The sequence below is a fragment of the Poecilia reticulata genome, linkage group LG3 (genome assembly GCF_000633615.1).
Source record: "Poecilia reticulata strain Guanapo linkage group LG3, Guppy_female_1.0+MT, whole genome shotgun sequence".
In the NCBI taxonomy this organism is placed as follows: domain Eukaryota; kingdom Metazoa; phylum Chordata; class Actinopteri; order Cyprinodontiformes; family Poeciliidae; genus Poecilia; species Poecilia reticulata.
This window is the reverse complement of record NC_024333.1, coordinates 30,543,188-30,562,615: the sequence shown is the minus strand read 5'-3', so window position 1 is coordinate 30,562,615 and position 19,428 is coordinate 30,543,188. Positions and strand designations below refer to the sequence as shown.

The window sequence follows — 19,428 nt, the reverse complement described above, 5'->3', positions numbered from 1 at the left end:
GCATGTGTGTGTGTGTGTCTCGTATTCTCCAAATTATTGGACAAATGAGTAGAGTACCAGGGCAAAATTATTTTCTTTCAAAGTACTGGCCAACATCTTACAGACATTACGATAGAATGTGTAATGGTTTGATAAAACCACTTGAAATTACGATGTTCTTAATTTTGACTAATTTAACGACACTTATGATAGTGGGTTAATGTTGCCGAATCGGAGTGTGCGACAGAGACGCATGCCTTCCTCAGAAGACTGGCTGCTCAAATCACATTAAAACGTGGTTTCACAAAGTCTTAGTCTAATTGGATGTATTTGTTAAATATGTAATATTTGTCAACATTTCTCAAACATTTTAGAGCGTTATAAAAACTGAAACAGTATCAGATAACATGTTTTTTGCTCCTTTCAATTCCATCAGTTTATTTGCTACATTAAAGCTCTGCTGGCTTAATAAAAAATTACACAGTATTTTCTACTAACATGCATTGTGGATCATAAAGAGGAGTGTGGGAAGATRACMTGGCTCTGCYATTGAAGCTAGTATAAAAAAGTTCTGRTTTCACAAATAAATGATATTTAAATCTGAGTTGATTTGCCAAAATAAAAGACTGGGGATGAACAACACTTCTGCCGGAAAATCGGGACACAAGAACATTACCTGTCAAAACAACATTGTGAGTTTTTAAGGCAAAMAAWACCCCTTCTGTTCTCTAAAACATGCAAAAGAAAAGTTAAAAGAAAGCATACAGTGTTTGAGAGTGGTACAGTAAAACAACCTAGTTTAGACTATTATGCTCAACAAATCTAACAGGGAAATGATTCCTGCGATCCTCTCTACCACCTCTTCCCATAAACAGAAAATATCCTGCAGGCTTTCTCAGTAGCTGAGGCTTTGAACTAGGATGGGAAAAAAAAGAGAAAACTGGGAGAGAGGATGCTGAAAAAGAACCAAGCAAAGGAGTTGGAGAGGTTGAACAGAACAGAAAAGAAAAAAAAAACGATACTGCTGGTGATGGAGGTTGACGAGGAAATTGAAAAGTGGAAATTATAGGTGTTAGGGATGAATAAGAACTGGGGATGGGAATGGGCTTCAAGCTCTCTCCCATTTGTTTGTCCACTTTCTTTTCATCTTCTGTTCCCTTTAGTGCTCACCTTTCYCCTGCTCTTTAGAGTCTTCCTCTCATATCATGAGTTGTGTTTACTCCTCCCATTTCCATCACCTTTGTGTAGATCCAATCCCATTTTGATGCAAAACCATTTATTTTTCTTAAATATGTAAACAAATAAATAGAACTTGGGAGAATTCAAGGCTGTAGTTTGACAGATTTTGTAATCACAGTAATAACAAAGGGTGATGGGTATGGGGTGGAAGGTAAAGAGGCCTAGCAGTGACGAGGGAGGAGAGAGAATCAAAGCGGTAAAGAGGTGCATTTGGAAAAAAATGGGATTAGAACGGAGGGTGGTGCAAACAAAACCAACAATGGCACACATTGAGCAACAGAGAGATTAAGTGAATAAGCATTGGGATGTCAAGAAAAAGAGATTTAAGAAAGTGAATGGAAATGGAAAAGGGAGGTGTTTTGATGAGGCATCACAGTGGCGGCAAAGAGGAAGCAAAAGAGAAACAAGTGAGAGAGGAAAGGAGCGATGAGAAAACCGAGAAGCAAATCAATAGCTGCCCCCGAACCTGTAAACACACCGTGAGAAAAGGAATTAGGCTCATAAAATGTGTTGGCTGGCTGAATTGTGCCAAGAGAGAAATGCCTAAAAGGAAAATAAAGGCAGAGGGGAAGTGGTCCAAAAAGGCGTGAGAGGGGAGACGATGGGGTTGAGGGGTGAGGAATGAGAGAGAGCTGGAGCTGGGGACTAAGAGAGGTGAGGAAAGGGGAGATTTGCAAGGAAAGAAGGTGGGTAGGTGGAAGGAGTCARCAATACTAATTAGGTAATAAAGAGTTGAGATACATGAGCAAGTTTATGCCTCTTCCTCCAGGTTTTGACGTCACCGCAGTCTATACAGAATAGGACGCAAAGAGGAAGTGAAAGAATTCAAAATCCTTCATTTCCAAACACAAGTTTCCTTTAGGCACTGGAGACTTGTGGAAATACAAGCCTTGAATATTAAGAAAACCAAAGTCAATAAAAGTGTTTTCTTTCATTATTAGACAGCTGGAGTCTCTTGGATAATAACAAAGTTGTTTATATGAAGGAGAAAACACTCATACGGTGATTAATTTGGATYCCCGTTAGCTTCTGGCCAGCCACCAGCTATTGTTCCTGGAGTCACAAAGCAATAAAATGATGAACTGCATGCTGAACAAAACTGGCAGTGACTTGTGTGCAGGTGTATAGATTATTCCTTTGGATGGGGGGGCRGACCAGCCAAACGCATTGTAGGAATATGAAATGAGCAATACTGAATGATGAGACACTTTCTGTTTTTTGTCTCGGAGAGTGACTTTGGGGACATGGGAGGCTTCTTCAGGACGCCCGCGACTCTCAAAGACAGAAATGTGTYGCTTAAGATGCTGCAATCAGACGTAGTTGGCTCAAACTCATTGCATAAACACTGACATRATASAAAAAGCCAAATAGCTATAATTTCATACTTAGAGAAATGTATAGCTATATTTTCCACATACTCCTCTCAGTACTTCATCTAGACCTTTGATGGGTTCATGCATCTACATTTTTTAAACTTTTTTTTTTTTGGTTTCCAGGCAACCACATCTGCTTGCAACAAGCTAATCAACTTACTAATTTTGGCTTTGAATGTCACAAGCATTCTGGGGGAAAAAAAAAAAAACAGCCTTGTGTCTGGATCCATGTGTGCACCCTGTATCACCAGAGCAGTGCGAATGGAGCATGACACCATCTGTCTCCTAGTTAGACAGAAATTACACTGACTTTATGAGACGTTTGAAGCCTTGCAGATGGTTATCATTATCTCAGGGAGTTGGTTACATGCACACACAGAGATGTTTATCGTGTCATGAAGTTATCCRCACGCACATCAGTGCACGTGAACAGCTCCGCAAGTGTGCGCGCGTCATCTTTAATAACTTTGTCATGCATAAACAGCGCATTGCCTAATGATCAAATGATAACGGATTCCTCCTTTAATGCACAATAATCTTCAGACAGCCGCAGACAATCTGATATCATCGGCGAACACTGGCAGTTTCAAAATTAAGCTTTAAAATAGTCATGGGTTTTTGTGAATCATTACCAGAAATAGCACTGCCGCTCGAAATGTGTATCAGAGGGAAGAATTAGGGGATATCATCTAAATCTTCATTCAAAACACATTTGAAAGAAAACCCAATTTTTTGCTGAATAAAAGTAGACAGATTACGGCCTTATTCAACGCTGATGGTTTGGTTTGAGTCATGAAGCCTGACGTCTWSATTAAAAGTAGTAAAAGCTTCTTGGGGTAAAGGGTCATTGCAGGAATGTTTGACACATTGCACTCACAAATCCTTCAAACAAATGGTTGTTATGGTGACTTGGTGGTGCCAAGAAGCAACATTTCTTGTTGTTTTCTGTCTACCAGTGAAATTTGCTCACAGTCCTCTTAGCTGTGCATAGTGGCAACACATACCCAGGTCCTTTAACAGGTTTTTCACAGTTGTAGTGTTTTTAAAACTTTTAATTATTCTCTGACTGTAAATATGGGAAAGATTTAGTGAAAATTTATTGCCTTATCTGCAATTTCCTACTTAAGAGGATCGACATACATCTCTTACAAGAATGAAAGGCTCTCTTGTCTTTTCATTTTAAAAGAGGCACTAAGTGAAACAGGTCTCTGTGTTAAATTAAGGATGAAATATTGTGTATATCCTCCTGGAGCTGCATGCACAAAGTTTCAYAGRATAAGCAGAGATCCTGACAATTTTTCTGGACTTTGATTTGTGTGCGTTTGCCTCAGTTATCCAGTGTGGACATCCCCCCCAAGTGCTCAATGGAAAGGTCGAAGGKACTGATCATTCCTGGGGAGCCAGTGTGAGCTACAGTTGTTTTCAGGGTTACCAGATGTCCATCCCTGCYGTCTTAACCTGCGAGGGAAAYGGGACTTGGACTGGAGACATTCCACAGTGTTTGSGTGAGTTCATATTCTCCTTTATATCCGGCAAACTGCAGCACACTCCGTTTGAGCCGAAGCAAAGGATTGTCAGCGATGCTAAAAGTTCAGAGCAGTCGAAGTGTTGACTGTCACTATTTTGTCTTTCAAGCTGTCCTGTGTGGGGATCCTGGCTCTCCTGGAGAAGGATTCAGAGAGGGGAACATCTTCTCATACGGGTCAGCTGATAAACCCGAGACATTTCTACATGAGACAAAATGCGTTGTCATTAGGGGTGCAACGACTGCAGTGTTCTGGCCGGTCGCCGATTACAGACTTTTTTTTCCTTTTGCCTGAATTGTTGCTAAATATAGAAAGAAAGTTTGAGATGACTATTGTTAACTGTCATAGTATTTGCTGTGTGGCACRTTTATATGTCCAGATATCGTCCTGATTTTAAACACTGGGGCTCCTGTCATGTTTGTGTGATTTGATGTTTATTTTTCYATTACAGGTCAGAGGTCAGGTTTTACTGCCATTCCCCCTATCTGCTGGTGGGCTCTGCCACCAGACTCTGTCAAGCCGATGGGATTTGGAGTGGGCATCAACCAACCTGTATAGGTAACTAAAAGAAACAAAACATGGTTGCTTTCTGATTAGTTAGGATGCATCCGAAAGTAAATTTTTTGACGAATCACTACTTGAACATACCTGATTAAATTTAATGAGTACAGCAATTGGCAGGTTGGAACATAAAGATGTGTTGAAGAGAAAATTCAACTGTTTGATTTTGATGTGTTGAAGCAAGGGGTGCATCTTTAACAAGCAGGACAAGCTGCTCCTACTTAACACCATCTCCTACCCCATCTCATAATTTAATAGGTTTACTTTATTACCAGTTTTGTAGATGTTCATTCATTTTTTTTATTTTGGCCTGATTACCTGTATTTTTATGTCCTTGTAGAATAAATGAAAAAAAAAATCTTCATAAAATTGTTTTTATTGTTATTTGGAAGGCACGGTTGGTAATGTGATCATAGGAGCATAATGAAATACAATGTTTACTTTTTTTTAATGTTTGTGTATGTAGACCCAGCCTTCAACAGCTGTCGTGATCCAGGAACTCCAGCCTACGGTATTCCGATCTTGGCCCAGGGCTTTCAGGTGAGCACTTGATGGCGGGGAAGTTAAAAAAAATAATAAAATAAAATAAAAATAAAAAAAAATATATATATATATTTTCACAGCTTTTATGCAACTGGAATTAGAGATAAGCACACGTATGAAATCTGCTTATTATTATTGGATTGCAGGACAGCAGTCAGCAATGTTGACCATGGTATATTACTGTAAACCAAACCATGATCTGATGGTTTTACTAAGATCAGTAAAACCAAAACTATACCTTATTGCAAGAACTATGTTAAAGTTATTGTGACTCTTTATGTACAAATCAAATATGCATTTCTGGTGAGAAGTTTATATACTGTATATCAGCACAGACATGAATATCATTATTGAATATCATTAAATCTGATAAAAATAATTACAAAACAAATAAATGCAAGGATTTTTAAAACAATAATTGTATGCATAAGGTTACCCAAGATAGGCTCAAATATGTACTTGCAGCCTTCATAATGTGGATTTAAGTAACCCTACGCACTTATTGGAGATTTGACCACTATTCTTGGTAAATGTGGTAGACATAGCTTAACTTAAATATTTCACAAACTTTAATTTGTGTTGAGACTTTCCAGAAACTTGATGCTAACCCTATTTTATGGTTTCAAAACTTTTTTATATACATTTAGAATCAWTGACTTGTTGAGACACACAACAGTCATCTTTCTTCATTATTCCACCTACTTTGTGTACAGTTACTCCAACAGCCACAAAACTAACACGTGACGCTGCACTCGTGTTTTAYGGTTTATACAGCATAGTTATGTGTGAAAGCCTAATTTCAACTCTTCCAAACGAATATTTTGTTACTGTGGCCAAGAAATGTAATCTTTGTCTATTCTGGTCATAAAACGTTTCTCCAGGAGCCGTTTTGTTTGTCACTGTAAGAACATTTTAGTTGCACTTGAAGGGTCTTCTTCTTGATTAAAATATATTTGCAACGTAAAGTGGTCTTTATCTTAGATATTGACACTCGCGTTCCTCGAGTTTTAACTTTTTAAATTAGTTAAGATTTTATAAACATTTCACTACACTTACAAAAACACTTGAAAGCAAGTAGTTTAAACCGGAGACAGACGAGCAACAAAAATATACAAACGTCCATGAATTATGTAGGAAAATGTTCTATTCAAAGAAAGAGATAATTGTARATGATTATACTAATTAGTAACTGTAAAAAAGATTCTTTAAAGAAAATCATCCAAAGTMATTTCTGTCTAACTCAACTGTAGAAATAATCTGATRTGCACTTCATTTAATGCTTCTTCAGCTGTAGCTTTCTTCCGTGCAGTTAATGCGTTTTAAAATATTAAAAAGCCACCACGAATCAAAATGTCACCKGCAGTCACTCCGCTCGTGTTGGTGGCGGAGCAGCCGGGTTAACAGATGGCTGCCGGAGACTTTAACCAAGGCTCTGAAGGCAACTGGGATGAGCTGGGGGTGAAAAGCAGAGGAGCTTCTGACAATCTGAACGGCAGAATTGTAGACTAGCAATGTATTCTTAAGAAAGGGGATTAGGCGCTGATTGGTTCTGGAAGTCCGAGTTAAAAGATCAGTGAGCAGTTAACAAACCCAGTTGAGTTTGAGGTGACAGCGTGAGAACCGCAAGAACAGCACACACCCGCTAGAACGAAGGCGGCAGCGTCCATAAATAAACCAGTAGAAAACTTTGAGATGGTACATAAATAGTACGACTGTGGCATGGGTTTGAATATTAATAACTCTAATGTAAATCTAAAGGCTAGAACTCAGATAAGTTATTTAAACAGGTAATAAAGAGATTATTTTCAGTCGTCTTTCAAGTCTGTGTAGCTGAATTCTGAAGTAGAGAAGAGTTCTGTTTTTGACACCRGAGTTCAAGTTTATATTGATTGTCGATGCAATTCTTCATCTTCAGTCCCCCAAACAAGATTAAAACACTCCTTTAAGAAAGTCATCGCAGTGAATTTCAGTCATGTGATGTACATATTCATCGGAGATGAGTCAGAAAACTGAAGGGCTTTTTTTTTTTTTTCATTCGCACAGTCATGATTTCTTTTCAAATGTGCCTTAAAAGCTTTTTCTCAGCACCCCCTCAACTTGTTTACCTGCCGAGTGCGTTGTGAATTGAAGGTTATTTTCTGTTGAATGTGRCGTGGTTTTCGAATAGAACAGGCTAACCTGAATAGTCTTTCTGTCATTATATTTCAACGATACGTAGGTGGGCAGTAAGATTTCTTTCAAGTGCCGCAAAAACTATCACATYCTCGGTTCGACAACAAGAACATGCCTGGAAAACCTAACGTGGAGCGGAACTCAACCTGAATGCATAGGTAAGGATTAACTCGGGATATATAACTATTACTTGTTCATATCAGGCTGTTAAGAAATTACTTGTCAGATTTTAGTGTGTCACACATGTTTCTGCTTCTCATCACTCAGCTCATTCATGCCGACAGCCAGAAACCCCCAGTAACGTGGATGTTCGAGCTATGGACCTGCCGACTTTAGGATACACGCTGATATACACGTGTCAAGAAGGTTTTTATCTGTCTGGTGGATCAGAGCACAGAACCTGCAGAAGTGATGGGAGATGGACAGGGAAACCGCCGCTCTGTAAAGGTATTCAGACATTCTCTGCTTTTAAAATGGTTTTATCCTGGGTTTAAAATCAGATCTATAGATGGAGCCYAAGTGGTGCACCCTTTTTCRACAGGATAATGAAAAGGAATGATGAAACTCAAGATGGTTTTAATTTGTGACTAATGTCAAAGCTTGATTTGATGGTAACATCGTATGTGCCAATTATTTTATCAATCAAATCACAGAAGTTTTATTTGTGTTCTGCCAAATTACATCAAGGTGAAAATATGCTTCATATTTATTTTCACGAAGTCCTCATTGAGACAGCTGTTTAGCAGCACATTTCACTCAACCAACCCTTTAAAGACCTTCTGGATCTTAATGTGACCAAMAAAGAAGATGATTCGAACACCAACATTTCCGCACRAAAAAAAAWTTATTTGATAAAWYMTKWWWWWMMAKRWTTTTTCATATCACTGTGGTTTCAAGCCACAGTGATTGAGGAAACATTTATAAATACAGCACTATAGTATGTAATGGATCTGTATAATATGAGTCTGACTTTGTGAATTGAATTACTGAAATAAATGAWCATCAATTATATTTTAAGATATTGAGAGATACACTTACCCACTCTTATCAGATTGTTTCCTGTTATAACACAAAATGATTTTCTTTGCTCACAGCAACAAGCAACTTTCTATGTTTCTTCTATTTTTTTTCCTTTCTCTTTACATGTAATTTGTATAATATTTTGAACGCAATTCAAGCCGAACTGAATTTTAAACTGTCTTTCATTTCAGTTGGAGTGAAAGTAAATCCCAAAGGCAGAGGGGAGTCAGACATACAGAAGAATAAGATCCGTGGTATGCAGAACGGACTACAAACAGCACATTAATATTAATTGAAGAGTTTTTGCTCCATTGCTGATTGTTTTTTTTTTTTCAACTTTTTTTGTTGTTGAATTAATTACATTATTTCTCAGTAAGCATGAGTGTTTCAAAAAGAATTTCCCACGGAGGAGAAGATGCTGACACTGTAGCGATGAACGTTACTTATATGGGTCACAGATCAGTAGAAGCCGTCTTTACCGAACAGTTCTTCAAAGTGCAAGAGTGTAAGAGTTAAATACATCAGYTCACATATGATGAAACACATTTTAAATTAAATAAATTATTTCAGAGTCAATCTGTAGTTTGAAGGAGACGGTAAGAAGAGAAAAACACCACASGAAAAGACCCTGTTTTGAGATTCTTGCAAGGAATTCAACAGCATCTTTGTTTGACGTGAGTCATGTCTGAGGCATAGACTGACCCCTCAGTCGTGATGGAAGAAGAGGCTCAATATATTGTGTCAGGATATTTTAGCAGCTGTCAAAGATTGCTTCTCCTGTTCTGTTAAGCTTTTGTTATTTGTCCATGTATTTCTTTCCAAGTTCCAGCAGATGTCTTCTCTCCAAACTCTGAGTGGAGCGGTTTCTACGAGTATTTAGGGAAGAGGCAGACCACCACCTTTGCAGTTACTGGGTTCAACGCTACCAGCAGCCGAGTGAACGTCACATTACTGGAGACCAGCGGCGTGTCGATCAGACTGTCAGGTAAAAGAGTAGCATTTTGGGTTTTCAGATTATATTATTTAAGTCTATGCTTTTAATTTCACTCTTAAAATTCTTGGTAGGAGGACAGAAACTGAGCTAAAAGACTAATTAGCATGAGCTAGATGGCTATGCTTAGAGTTATAGAACCCTATTGCAAGCATTATATCTCATAATGTATAAATGAAAATAACGTTACCGTAATCCCAAAGAACCAAGKAAAATATTCAAAGATGGTCAGTGTGTGGAAAAATTATTTTAATGCAGTGACACCTATTTTATTATTGGTGAGTTAAAATGAGTTAGACCCCAGAAGTTAAACATGTAAGGACTTTAAATCTAGTTCAAACATGTGAGCATTTCCATGAAGGTGAAGAAAAGTAAGTAAATAAAAATCCATKTTCAATACTTTATGTTCTTAAACTTTTACAACCTCCTTTATTGTACCGAATATTTACAGTTTCATTGGTATTTAGTTATTTATTTTACAATGTGTGTGAGTAAAAAAAAACAATAGAAAGTATGGCTATATATTTTTAAAGGCAGAAACTAGAGTTGAAACACAGACAAAACTAGAGCAAAGATGAAACTAAACCTCTAACTTAATAATTTTAGGTGTATAGAAATCAAATTTTGATGATTGCAAATGACAATGTAGMTGATGAGTAGTAACCCAGGAGTTAAGTCTGTTGAAATGTGGTGTATCCCTAAATATACTTTTTTTGTTGAAAAGTTAAAACAAAGCCGTTGCTTTGATGCGAATGTATTTTGGCTTTTTAAAGAGTCTTTTCTATGGTTTTTTTTGTTTTACTCATTTCCTGTTCTGCACTTGAACATTTTCAGGGTTTTTTTTAACTATAAATCCTTCAAACTAACTTCATGGGATTAACCAATGTTTTGTCAACAWGTAACAAAGAACTTCTTTAAATTTAGGGAAACTGTTTTAGTTGCATCCTCCCACAGAGAGGCTGAACAGATTTGAATTTTCAGTCRGAAATTGGCAAAGAAAAAAAGAGCAGCTGTGGGTCACATTTACCKGCTGTGTGAAGGTACCTATGTGATGCTATTGATGGTTTTAGCCCTGACAACTTTTTTTTTTTTAAAGATTACAAGACAGTCTGAAAGGAAAACACAAAGAAATCAATGGCGGTTTTACACTTTTTCAGTGTAGAGTGTTAATGTAGGCCAACAAAGMCATGAAAAGTAACAAGACAAAATAAATAGGTCAAAAGCAAACAAAYTGTAGGAATCTGTTCGATTAATAAATCCCAACCCTTTTCACATTACTATCCAACCTTGGAATGCAGCTCACAACAAAATTAGCTAAAATTTCACTTGTGATGAATGTTGGTACATAAATAGTGTCCTTGGGTTTGAGACTTTTCGCTGAAATGATATGAAAGAGGTTCTAATTCAGTTTATAGCCAACGAGAACTCGCCGTCTGATAAAATAAATAAATGCATAATGTAACAAGCCCATAAAAGAAATCAAAAGAGAAAATTATCTTTTGGGTGTTTGTTTGCAAGTCTTTTCTTAGAAATTGCTTGCGTGTCTGCTGTCATATTGACAATCAGCTGCTTTTGTGTTTGCACTGTATTTACACAGAGGCATGTTGCTAAAGGCTAAATGTCATGTTTTCCTCCCATATCGTGTTATATGCTTTTTGAAAGAAAGAGAGGATGATCATTCGAAATGTCAAGGTGGCTCCTTTTCTCTGCCTGTCACAAACAAATCTGTTTGCTTACCACCTGCCTGCCTAGCCGTGTTTGTCTCTTCTGGCAAAGTCCTCGACTTTGACAAGTTCCAACACAAATCAGGAGATAATGTGCCATTGATTTATGCAAGATTTAAGCACTAGTCAAACTGTTTGCATATGCAGACTGAATCTCTGCCTCCGTCTTTCTAGGTACCTACAAGTCGGAGGAAAACCAGCTGCTGTTGAAGGTGTACCAAGTGAAGGGGCCGACAGAGTACTACTACAGCAAGTTTAAAAACGACAACTGGGCTATGGATGGATATGTAAGCAAAAGCTTCTTTAATTAAAGGCACTTGCAATCAAATATGGCGAAATAATATATGTTTTAAAAGTAAGCACTTGTTTCAAAAGCGAGACCCCTTTGGTAAAGATGGACCCAAATTTCCAGCTTTCAGTTTGTTGCAGGGGTTTCGAGATTCAGAGATTGGTTAAAGTTATATGTCATCCAGGGGGTTGTTCTGTTTGTTGTGACTTTTTACTTAATAACTCTTACCAAAGCTAATGCTGCATTGCATATCTGGGTATAAGTGTTTGAGTTTGCTTATTCTGCTTGACGTTGATGCTCCTAATTGCCCCATGCTTTGCATTTCCATCACAGGAAGACTTTGCAGGTACAATGTTGCTGTCTGAGGGCGTCCTTTGACCCCTGTTACTTACACTCCAGGAACCAGGACCAAAGAAGAACACCCAGAAAATGGCTCCATTAAGGAGCAATTACTTGCTCACCTAGACAGTGCTACATTGTAGTGTGAATGAAGTTTTCTGATGGGATGTTGCTTTCTCTGTGGAGGAGTATTTACAGTATTTTGATTTGCTCATCTCTTCCTTTAAACTCCACTACGACTCATATTTGCTGTAACTTGTAAATTTCACAGCTGAAGTTTAAGTATTTGTTTACAAACGACACCTAAACCCAGTTACTTATGTCAATTGTTGTGCATTGCAGTAATAAAATCTGCTTACCTTTGTGGGAAATAATGAAATAAAATATGGATTTCTTCTTTTAGGCGTTTTTGGAAGACAGGAAAAACTCACATCAAAGCATGTTATTGAAGGATTTGTCTGGACATATTAAAACAATGTAATCCCTCAGGATTGTTCAACATTAACAAATTATTAGTTTAAAACAAACAAGGCACATGCTGTTTGGTACGTGACTGTGGAAACACATCCAGCAGACACCATTAAAACATCACATTGTGCATAGTGGAAACATGCCTATAGATGATCAATCCTTCACTTCTTACTCTGTCAAACAATATTGCACAATAATGTCTTTTCCCAGAGAATCCATGACCTGAGGAGATGCTGCTCTGCATTTCATTCAGTTGTTRTTCACTTTCTTCCTTTAATAACCTCTCACGCCTTCTCTCCTCACACTGCAGTGTGTAGTGTGTCTGGATGGATTGTTCTTAAGGTGAACCTGAACCTAGATGAAGGTATTTTTAGATGTGATATCTGTCGGCATGAGTGATTCTGATTCGGCTTCTCTCACCAGTTGGAAAACGATAACATATTGGGTTCTGCTCATGCTCTTGTTCACCTCTTTGCGACTGTGACGTGACCTTAAACGCTTCTGCCATCAGCTGTGATTACTGTGAGCTAGCCAACGTCAAAGTGGGAAAGCGAATCAGTCCTGCATGACTACAGAACCCAACACATGAACCTTAAAGCAATCAGTGTGTTCTAGTTAGGTGATCCTGTGAAGAAAGCGAATTAAACACATTCCAGTTCAATTCAGATCTCCTAGATTGAGATTAATTTCTCCCTGTGTGTCCGGACACATTGCTTGGCTCCGTCTCAGAACTGTTCACTACCGTATTACCCATAGTGCCACTTTGGAAAGGAGGTAAAGCTTATCTGGTAATAAAATTGTACCATAAATTGATTGTTTTTCATTTAAATTTACTTCATAGGACACCCRCTTACCCATGACAGACTTTAAAAAGGGCTCTGGCTTTAAAGTATCTTTAGCTCTCTAAAAATGTTTTTAGAGTTCCTGTCAAACAAATGCAACAAGTATTTTCAACCAATTCTGATAATCTTATTAGTTTGATGATACATAAATTGATTTTACTTGATAGTATGATAAGTAATCATACTTATCATACTATAAGTATGATGAGTCTTGGACAACCACACAACTCTAACACCATCCTCCATTTTTTTCCAAACATGGCAGCTTTAAGGGGCTTCTGCATGGTTATGCCTAACCAAGGAGTGATAGCAAAGTTTTACGTAATCTGTGGTGCCGTTTATGCATTTCGATCACATTTACGAGTTTGYTTGTACATGATCACAGCSCTTTCAACCGACTTTGTGTTTATTCAATGCATCCGTAAGAGGGGACTTAACGAGGGAAAAATGGATTAACTTTGGTGCTAGCAATTAGATGCCTGTTTTTAAATAACTGTGTGGCACCTAAAGTTAAGGGCTTTGATCAGCTCATCGTACCATGCACAGTCCTTTTTTAGTTTGCTTGAGTGTTGCAGCGCTAAAAATTTAATTAGGAGCTACGCATGATAGGTTACTAAAAAAATAAACAAAAACTCCACCATCRGAATAAAAAAGCGTGCGCTTTCATTTTATTCAGACAATGCATTACATTTCTTGATGTAATATAACTACTGAGTTGTGTTGCAGCTCTTTGTAATGACAAAAATGGGGGTGATTCTGAATTCTCACTTTACTGGTTGCTGTAGAGTGAGCAATTGCCTTTCTGTCATTGAGGCCCCAGTTAATGGCTGACTGTACCTTTTTTGTCACCATGAGTGGCCCAGGCATGCAGCTGGGACTTCCAGGAACTTCATCTTCTCACCAAGCAATTGTTGCAGCATGTAACGCTCTGCAGGGCTCAGGCGTGGGACTCGGTCCTTATTGAGCTATTGTGACATTTAACTTTTGTGCCTTCATAAATTTCCTGTGGCRTGGATAGATTATATTTTCTGTATTTACACTTTGGATRTTATCAGTCATTTAAATTAACTTTCTATTTAGGGGATGCCAAGGAGAGAAAGTCAGGCAGTCGGTTACATTTTTTTGGGGTGATATTTGAAGCTGAGTAAAAATCCTGGATGCTTCAGAGACCCTGTAAGGGGTGAAAGAGCAGGAACGTTTAAGAGAATAGCTAAGTGACATTGAAAGCATACTATGACTGCATTTTATGGATACGTTTTTAATGTATGATATAAATGCATTCGTTTTTTTTCAGTTTTTATTTAAAACGATGGAAAGACGGGACTCAAGCAGTTTTTAAGTTCAAGCAAAAAAAAAATCTGCAGCTCAATCTAATTCATAATTTATAACATACAAAAAATAGRTTTCTTCTTTTAGGTCACTTGGGATTAACAACATTTACATTTGCTACCCACTAGAATGAGGGTCAGGGCTGGTCAGAATTTCACATGCATCCTTTGCATTTGTTAAATTAGCTTTTTTGTGACCGAGATTAAACATTCTGGGTTTTCTTCAACAGGCTTCTGACAGTAACTGTTGGATTTTTCCTGATTATTTAGCTTTCAGAGTAAAACCTTCTTCCTATCTCAGTATCCTTACTATGTCCTTATCCGCCCTCATAGGTGCAGCCCTTGTTTCGCTGTAAATAATGACACTTTCCCTCCAGCTCCGCCAGCATCTTAGAAGATCCTTTGCTTTTGTTCACTGCACACCACAACGCGATCATCTGGGGAGCACAGAATCCGTCTCTTTCCAGAACAGTATAATGGCCGGACAGACCCGTATTGTTTGTAATTCTTTCAACAGATCAACATGGCACCTTCAGGCATCTGGAAATTRTAACTAAGAATAGGTCATAATTTCCCTACCTGAAATCTGTCTGATGTTTTTACGTTTTTTGATCMTGTCACAGAAGAAGGCAGTATGCATGATTTGTGCCTTAGAATGCATCCAAAGCTCAAAWATKGTGAATTAATTTATCAGAAGTTTACATCCTCATTACTCAACCTAAAGGTACAGCATTGTTAGCTTATGTAAATTTCTGAATTTGAAGAAAGCCATAAGAATTTACCTCATTCCATCTCCGAAGCAGGTAATTTAGTTGGTTATCCTAAATTACCTATAATGGGAAAAGTTTAGTTAGTTTAGGATAAGATGCAGAGTGAAAATATGTGTATTTGTTCTTTAGTGGGTTTTAATTWCTGGCTGCAACTKCAGTAAAATAGAAAAACAAAACCCCCCACAGATATTTCATGCAAATTTGGTCTATAGACTGCATTAAGACACTGATGGTTTTTAATACTTTCTTGTACAAATATTTTCAAATTAATTTAAACAATATCTACCCTATATGTTTCTTTAAAACAAATCCCTCGAGGTGCATTCCTGTAAAACTGAACACACGTGGAGTTTTGTCAAGTTAGAAAAAAGAAATATTCAACTATTCTAATCTAAAAACAAACTAAGCTCGTACTTGTTTACACATGTTTTTTTTCTTTTTCTAAAACGTGAAACCCTCTCTTGTGTTTCAGGTCACTGCGGAGTCCGACCAGAAGACTTTCGTTTACCAGGGACATATTCACAGTAAAGACTTTGGCAAGTTTTCTCTGACGAGACAAGGTGGGTCCGCTGGGCGGCACCAACACGCTGCTTTCACAACGTCATGCAACYAACGTAGCATTTAAAATGATGCATTTCAAATGTATCGCTTGGGATTACTTTATTTCAGAACAAACCCTCCARGGGTWCGCTGAATAGAAATGTGAAGCAAACTGGATCAAGTGTTTGAGTTCAAGAGTTTGTGTGCACATGTTTGGTTTATCTCTCCGTGACTCCAGGTCCTGTAACCACGGCGATGAATCCGTCAAACCCATACACGAACAGCAGCTCGGTGGCAGCAGCCATTTTAGTTCCCTTCTTTGCTCTCATCCTCTCTGGGTTTGCCTTCTACCTCTACAAGCACAGGTAAGCTATAGTCTCAATGGCAATCCTTCAGAAACAGAAACAGCAGAGCAGAATACAAAACAGCTGTTTGTCCTCCGTTTCTGTAAACACGCTACCAGAAGGTGCTGGATGTGATACCTGAGCCTGTTTCTATCAAAATATCTTAGTTTTAGTTTGTAATTCATTCTTGGGATCAGTCTTCATTTTATGTACAGCTACACTTTGCTTTTCTTTTCTACACATTAGTTTTGGGTTTTTATTTTTTTTCATAGTTCAGAACATTTAAAACACAAAGACTGAATATAGTAAAAATTCCTTTTAAGGTCTCCTGCAAAGTTCGAGAGCAGGAAGGCTTCTAGAGCGACGTATAAAGTCTTTTTCAGAAGAAGCATTCAATCTAAAAGATAATTGATTACTAAACTAAACGGTCTATACATGTACAGGAATGTTTAAGCGATTCTTTGTTTAGGTAGAAACTATACCATTATTTACATAACCATCAACAGAGAGGTGCAGTTGWCACAAATTAAAACATAATCAAACATTTCATCTATTTTAGTTATTCAATTCCAGAAGTGAAACTTAGATTAATTCCAAACAGCAAAATGTTTCAATTTGATCTTTTCAATGAAGTTTTGGTGAAATCAGTTCATAAAATCTGAACAGGAAGTCTCCCTACACCATCCTTTTCAAAAACAGCTCTTGGAGAGAAACTCGGGGCAGTGTTCCTGCTGTTGCCAAATGCATCAGATTTAAATTATCTATCTCACCTCCCAACCGTTGTTGTCTGAATTGATTGCMRAGTCTTGTTCATGCCTTTAGATCCCTGCGGCCGGCCGGTCGCACAAACCAAATGTCACCCCGACGTCGTTCTCTCAACCTGACAAGATCACATGCGCTTATGTACATCAGCCGAAGCAGTAATGAGACGGGCTGACTTTTACCCCCCCTTGCCACACCTGTCCTTTTACAAAACACATGTAGACAGTTAAATGGGCCTTTTATCTGCCACGAGGTGTTTTGTGAAAGGCTCTTTTGACTCCAACTGCTGTTGACAGATCGTTAATCTCTCCCAAAGTCTTTAATGAGCGCTGCCTCATTGTTCTCCCACGGCTGTTGTTATACCTGGTCTTAAGCATCTTTTTCAAATACAATTTCCTTCCTCTTAACTCTTCGTAAAATCCTAGTGTGCAGCACTTTGAGCAAACGACTTTTTTAGGGATGTCCTTTTTATGGCTCACATTCTTTGTGGGAAACGTCAGCAACTGTGCTGGACAACATAGTCATGACATTTCTGCTTCGAATATATWTTTTTTWATTTGTTTTAAGTAATATTCTAATTAAAATATAGGAGTTTCACTTTTTTAATTGAAATGCTGAAATAAGTTAAATCTTTGACGATATATCTCAGTTGCACATTCACACACGATTGAAACTACCAGGTCTTGTTTAACAACCGTTGCAAGTTGCAGTCTGCGGTTCGAATCGATGTGCATTAAAGCTGCTGGTTGTATGCAGGACATTGTCTGCTGACACAGATGACAATGAGAGACCAAAAAACACCTGGGGGCCTGGCGGCAGGTAAGACTGGCACCTGTCATCCACCTGGTTCTAACAACCAGACCTCCGCCCGCCGCCACATCCTCCGTCAAATTTCCCATCTCTTGTTTTTAGTTTGCAAACTGTTTATTCATGCTGTTTAGTAAGGCTGCACAATATTACGTGGACCTAAATTAAAGCTTAAAACACAATTTTGGGACAACTTGCATCGGCAAAGAGCAATTGGGGTGATGTTTGTACTCAGAAGAGAACAAATAGCATGAAGTTTTTTCTGAAGCAGTGCAGCCCTACTGTGTCCAAACAGCAATCATTAAAAGCTTTATGAGGGCATTTTACTTTGTCTTTGATCTCATTGTCATCTCCCTGTCAGCATGATGTCATGAAGACCAATCTTTAAATTGTAAATGAGTGAAGTTACTCACTTGCTTTGATACACTATTGCATTAATAAGTTTGTTCACACTGTATCCAGTATGAGGCCTTGCATTCATTATACTCTATATAGTTAAATCTCTGCAGGCATGCTTCAACATCGACACCACTACAATGGCAGGCCGGCGGAAATATAAATTAATTCCTCACATGTTGATGTAAAGTAGTTGCTTAATGAGAAACTGAAGGGTTTGCATGCATGCGTGTGTGTGTGTGTGTGTGTGCGCGTGTGTGTGCTCTGCAGTTTTTTTTTGTCTGCTGTGACCCATTTGTCTATATAGTATCTACAATACTGTCAGAGCAATTGTGTGCTGTTTTTCATTTTCCTGATAGAAGGAAAGTTTTGCACCTACCAGCCATGGCCGGTSCCATGATTTAAGCTTCTTCCATGCAGGGAGGTCCACACCATGTGTTGGTGTGCGCAGTTTTGTAAAGTAATGGCTTGAACATGTAGGGTAGGCTTAGTGGCTCCCCAGGGTTGAATTTCCACCATTGCTCACACACGCACACACACACACACACTCACACGCACTCTTAATGAGGTCAGAATCAAACAGCGGCAGCTCTCCTCGCTGCAAATAGTTCCACAGGGTGTAGAAGTAAGTGATTAAATCTAACAGGATTAAAGRAACTGATTATCTAAAATGTAATCTGCAACAAACAGACAAATTAGGAAAGTGTATTTGTCAGTCTTAAGTGTTCGGTTAGACCACTGTTTAAAATCTTAATAAAAAAAAAAGCATGCTGTGAACATGTATGTGTATTAAAAATACATGTGTATGCAACCATGGGAATTCCAGCTTATTTAAAATGTTTGGATACTCTATATTTTGTCACTGCTTTTACAATTTTCCCCCCTGCCATCTTTTTCATTTTTACTTATAACTTCCTCACYYTAAAACTGTTCAGTCATCGCYGCAAATCAGCTCGTTTAAAAATAGACCTAAAGGGAATAATGTTAATTAAATTTAACTTTGCATTTGTGAGATCYATAGATTTGGTTTTGAGGGACAAAGTTATGAGTCATACCTATAAACTTCTTAAATTACTCCTCCCGTTTGTGAGCGGATATGAGGCGTTAAACTGTCTAGTTATTCCTGAACTAATGTATCTCCCTGTGAACTCCTGTGAAATTAAAGGAGCTCAAGGGATCATGCATTGCAAATCAACACAGTAAAGCATGGAAATGTTTCTACAACCCTGGCTAATGTGAGCTAATGACTAAAACATGACCTGGTTTCTTATACAGGTCCTTCTAAAAAAATTAGCATATTGTGATAAAGTTCATTATTTTCCATAATGTAATGATACAAATTAAACTGTCATATATTTTAGATAAGTGGTTCTTAACCTTTTTTGAGGTACCGAACCCTCCAGTTTCATATG

At 38.0% G+C, this 19,428-nt stretch overlaps 1 protein-coding gene across 1 annotated transcript in view; it reads left to right on the top strand.

Annotated features, from left to right (window-relative positions):
* LOC103462895 (CUB and sushi domain-containing protein 1) overlaps positions 1-19,428 on the top strand; it is a 221,121-nt gene that overhangs the window by 198,324 nt on the left and 3,369 nt on the right. Inside the window, exons 60-68 of the mRNA XM_017303877.1 lie at positions 3,923-4,164; positions 4,227-4,293; positions 5,145-5,218; positions 7,678-7,840; positions 8,605-8,667; positions 9,237-9,398; positions 11,303-11,415; positions 15,640-15,727; positions 15,946-16,072. Coding sequence (XP_017159366.1) covers positions 3,923-4,164; positions 4,227-4,293; positions 5,145-5,218; positions 7,678-7,840; positions 8,605-8,667; positions 9,237-9,398; positions 11,303-11,415; positions 15,640-15,727; positions 15,946-16,072 — 1,099 coding nt within the window. The remainder of the gene's footprint in view (positions 1-3,922; positions 4,165-4,226; positions 4,294-5,144; positions 5,219-7,677; positions 7,841-8,604; positions 8,668-9,236; positions 9,399-11,302; positions 11,416-15,639; positions 15,728-15,945; positions 16,073-19,428) is intronic.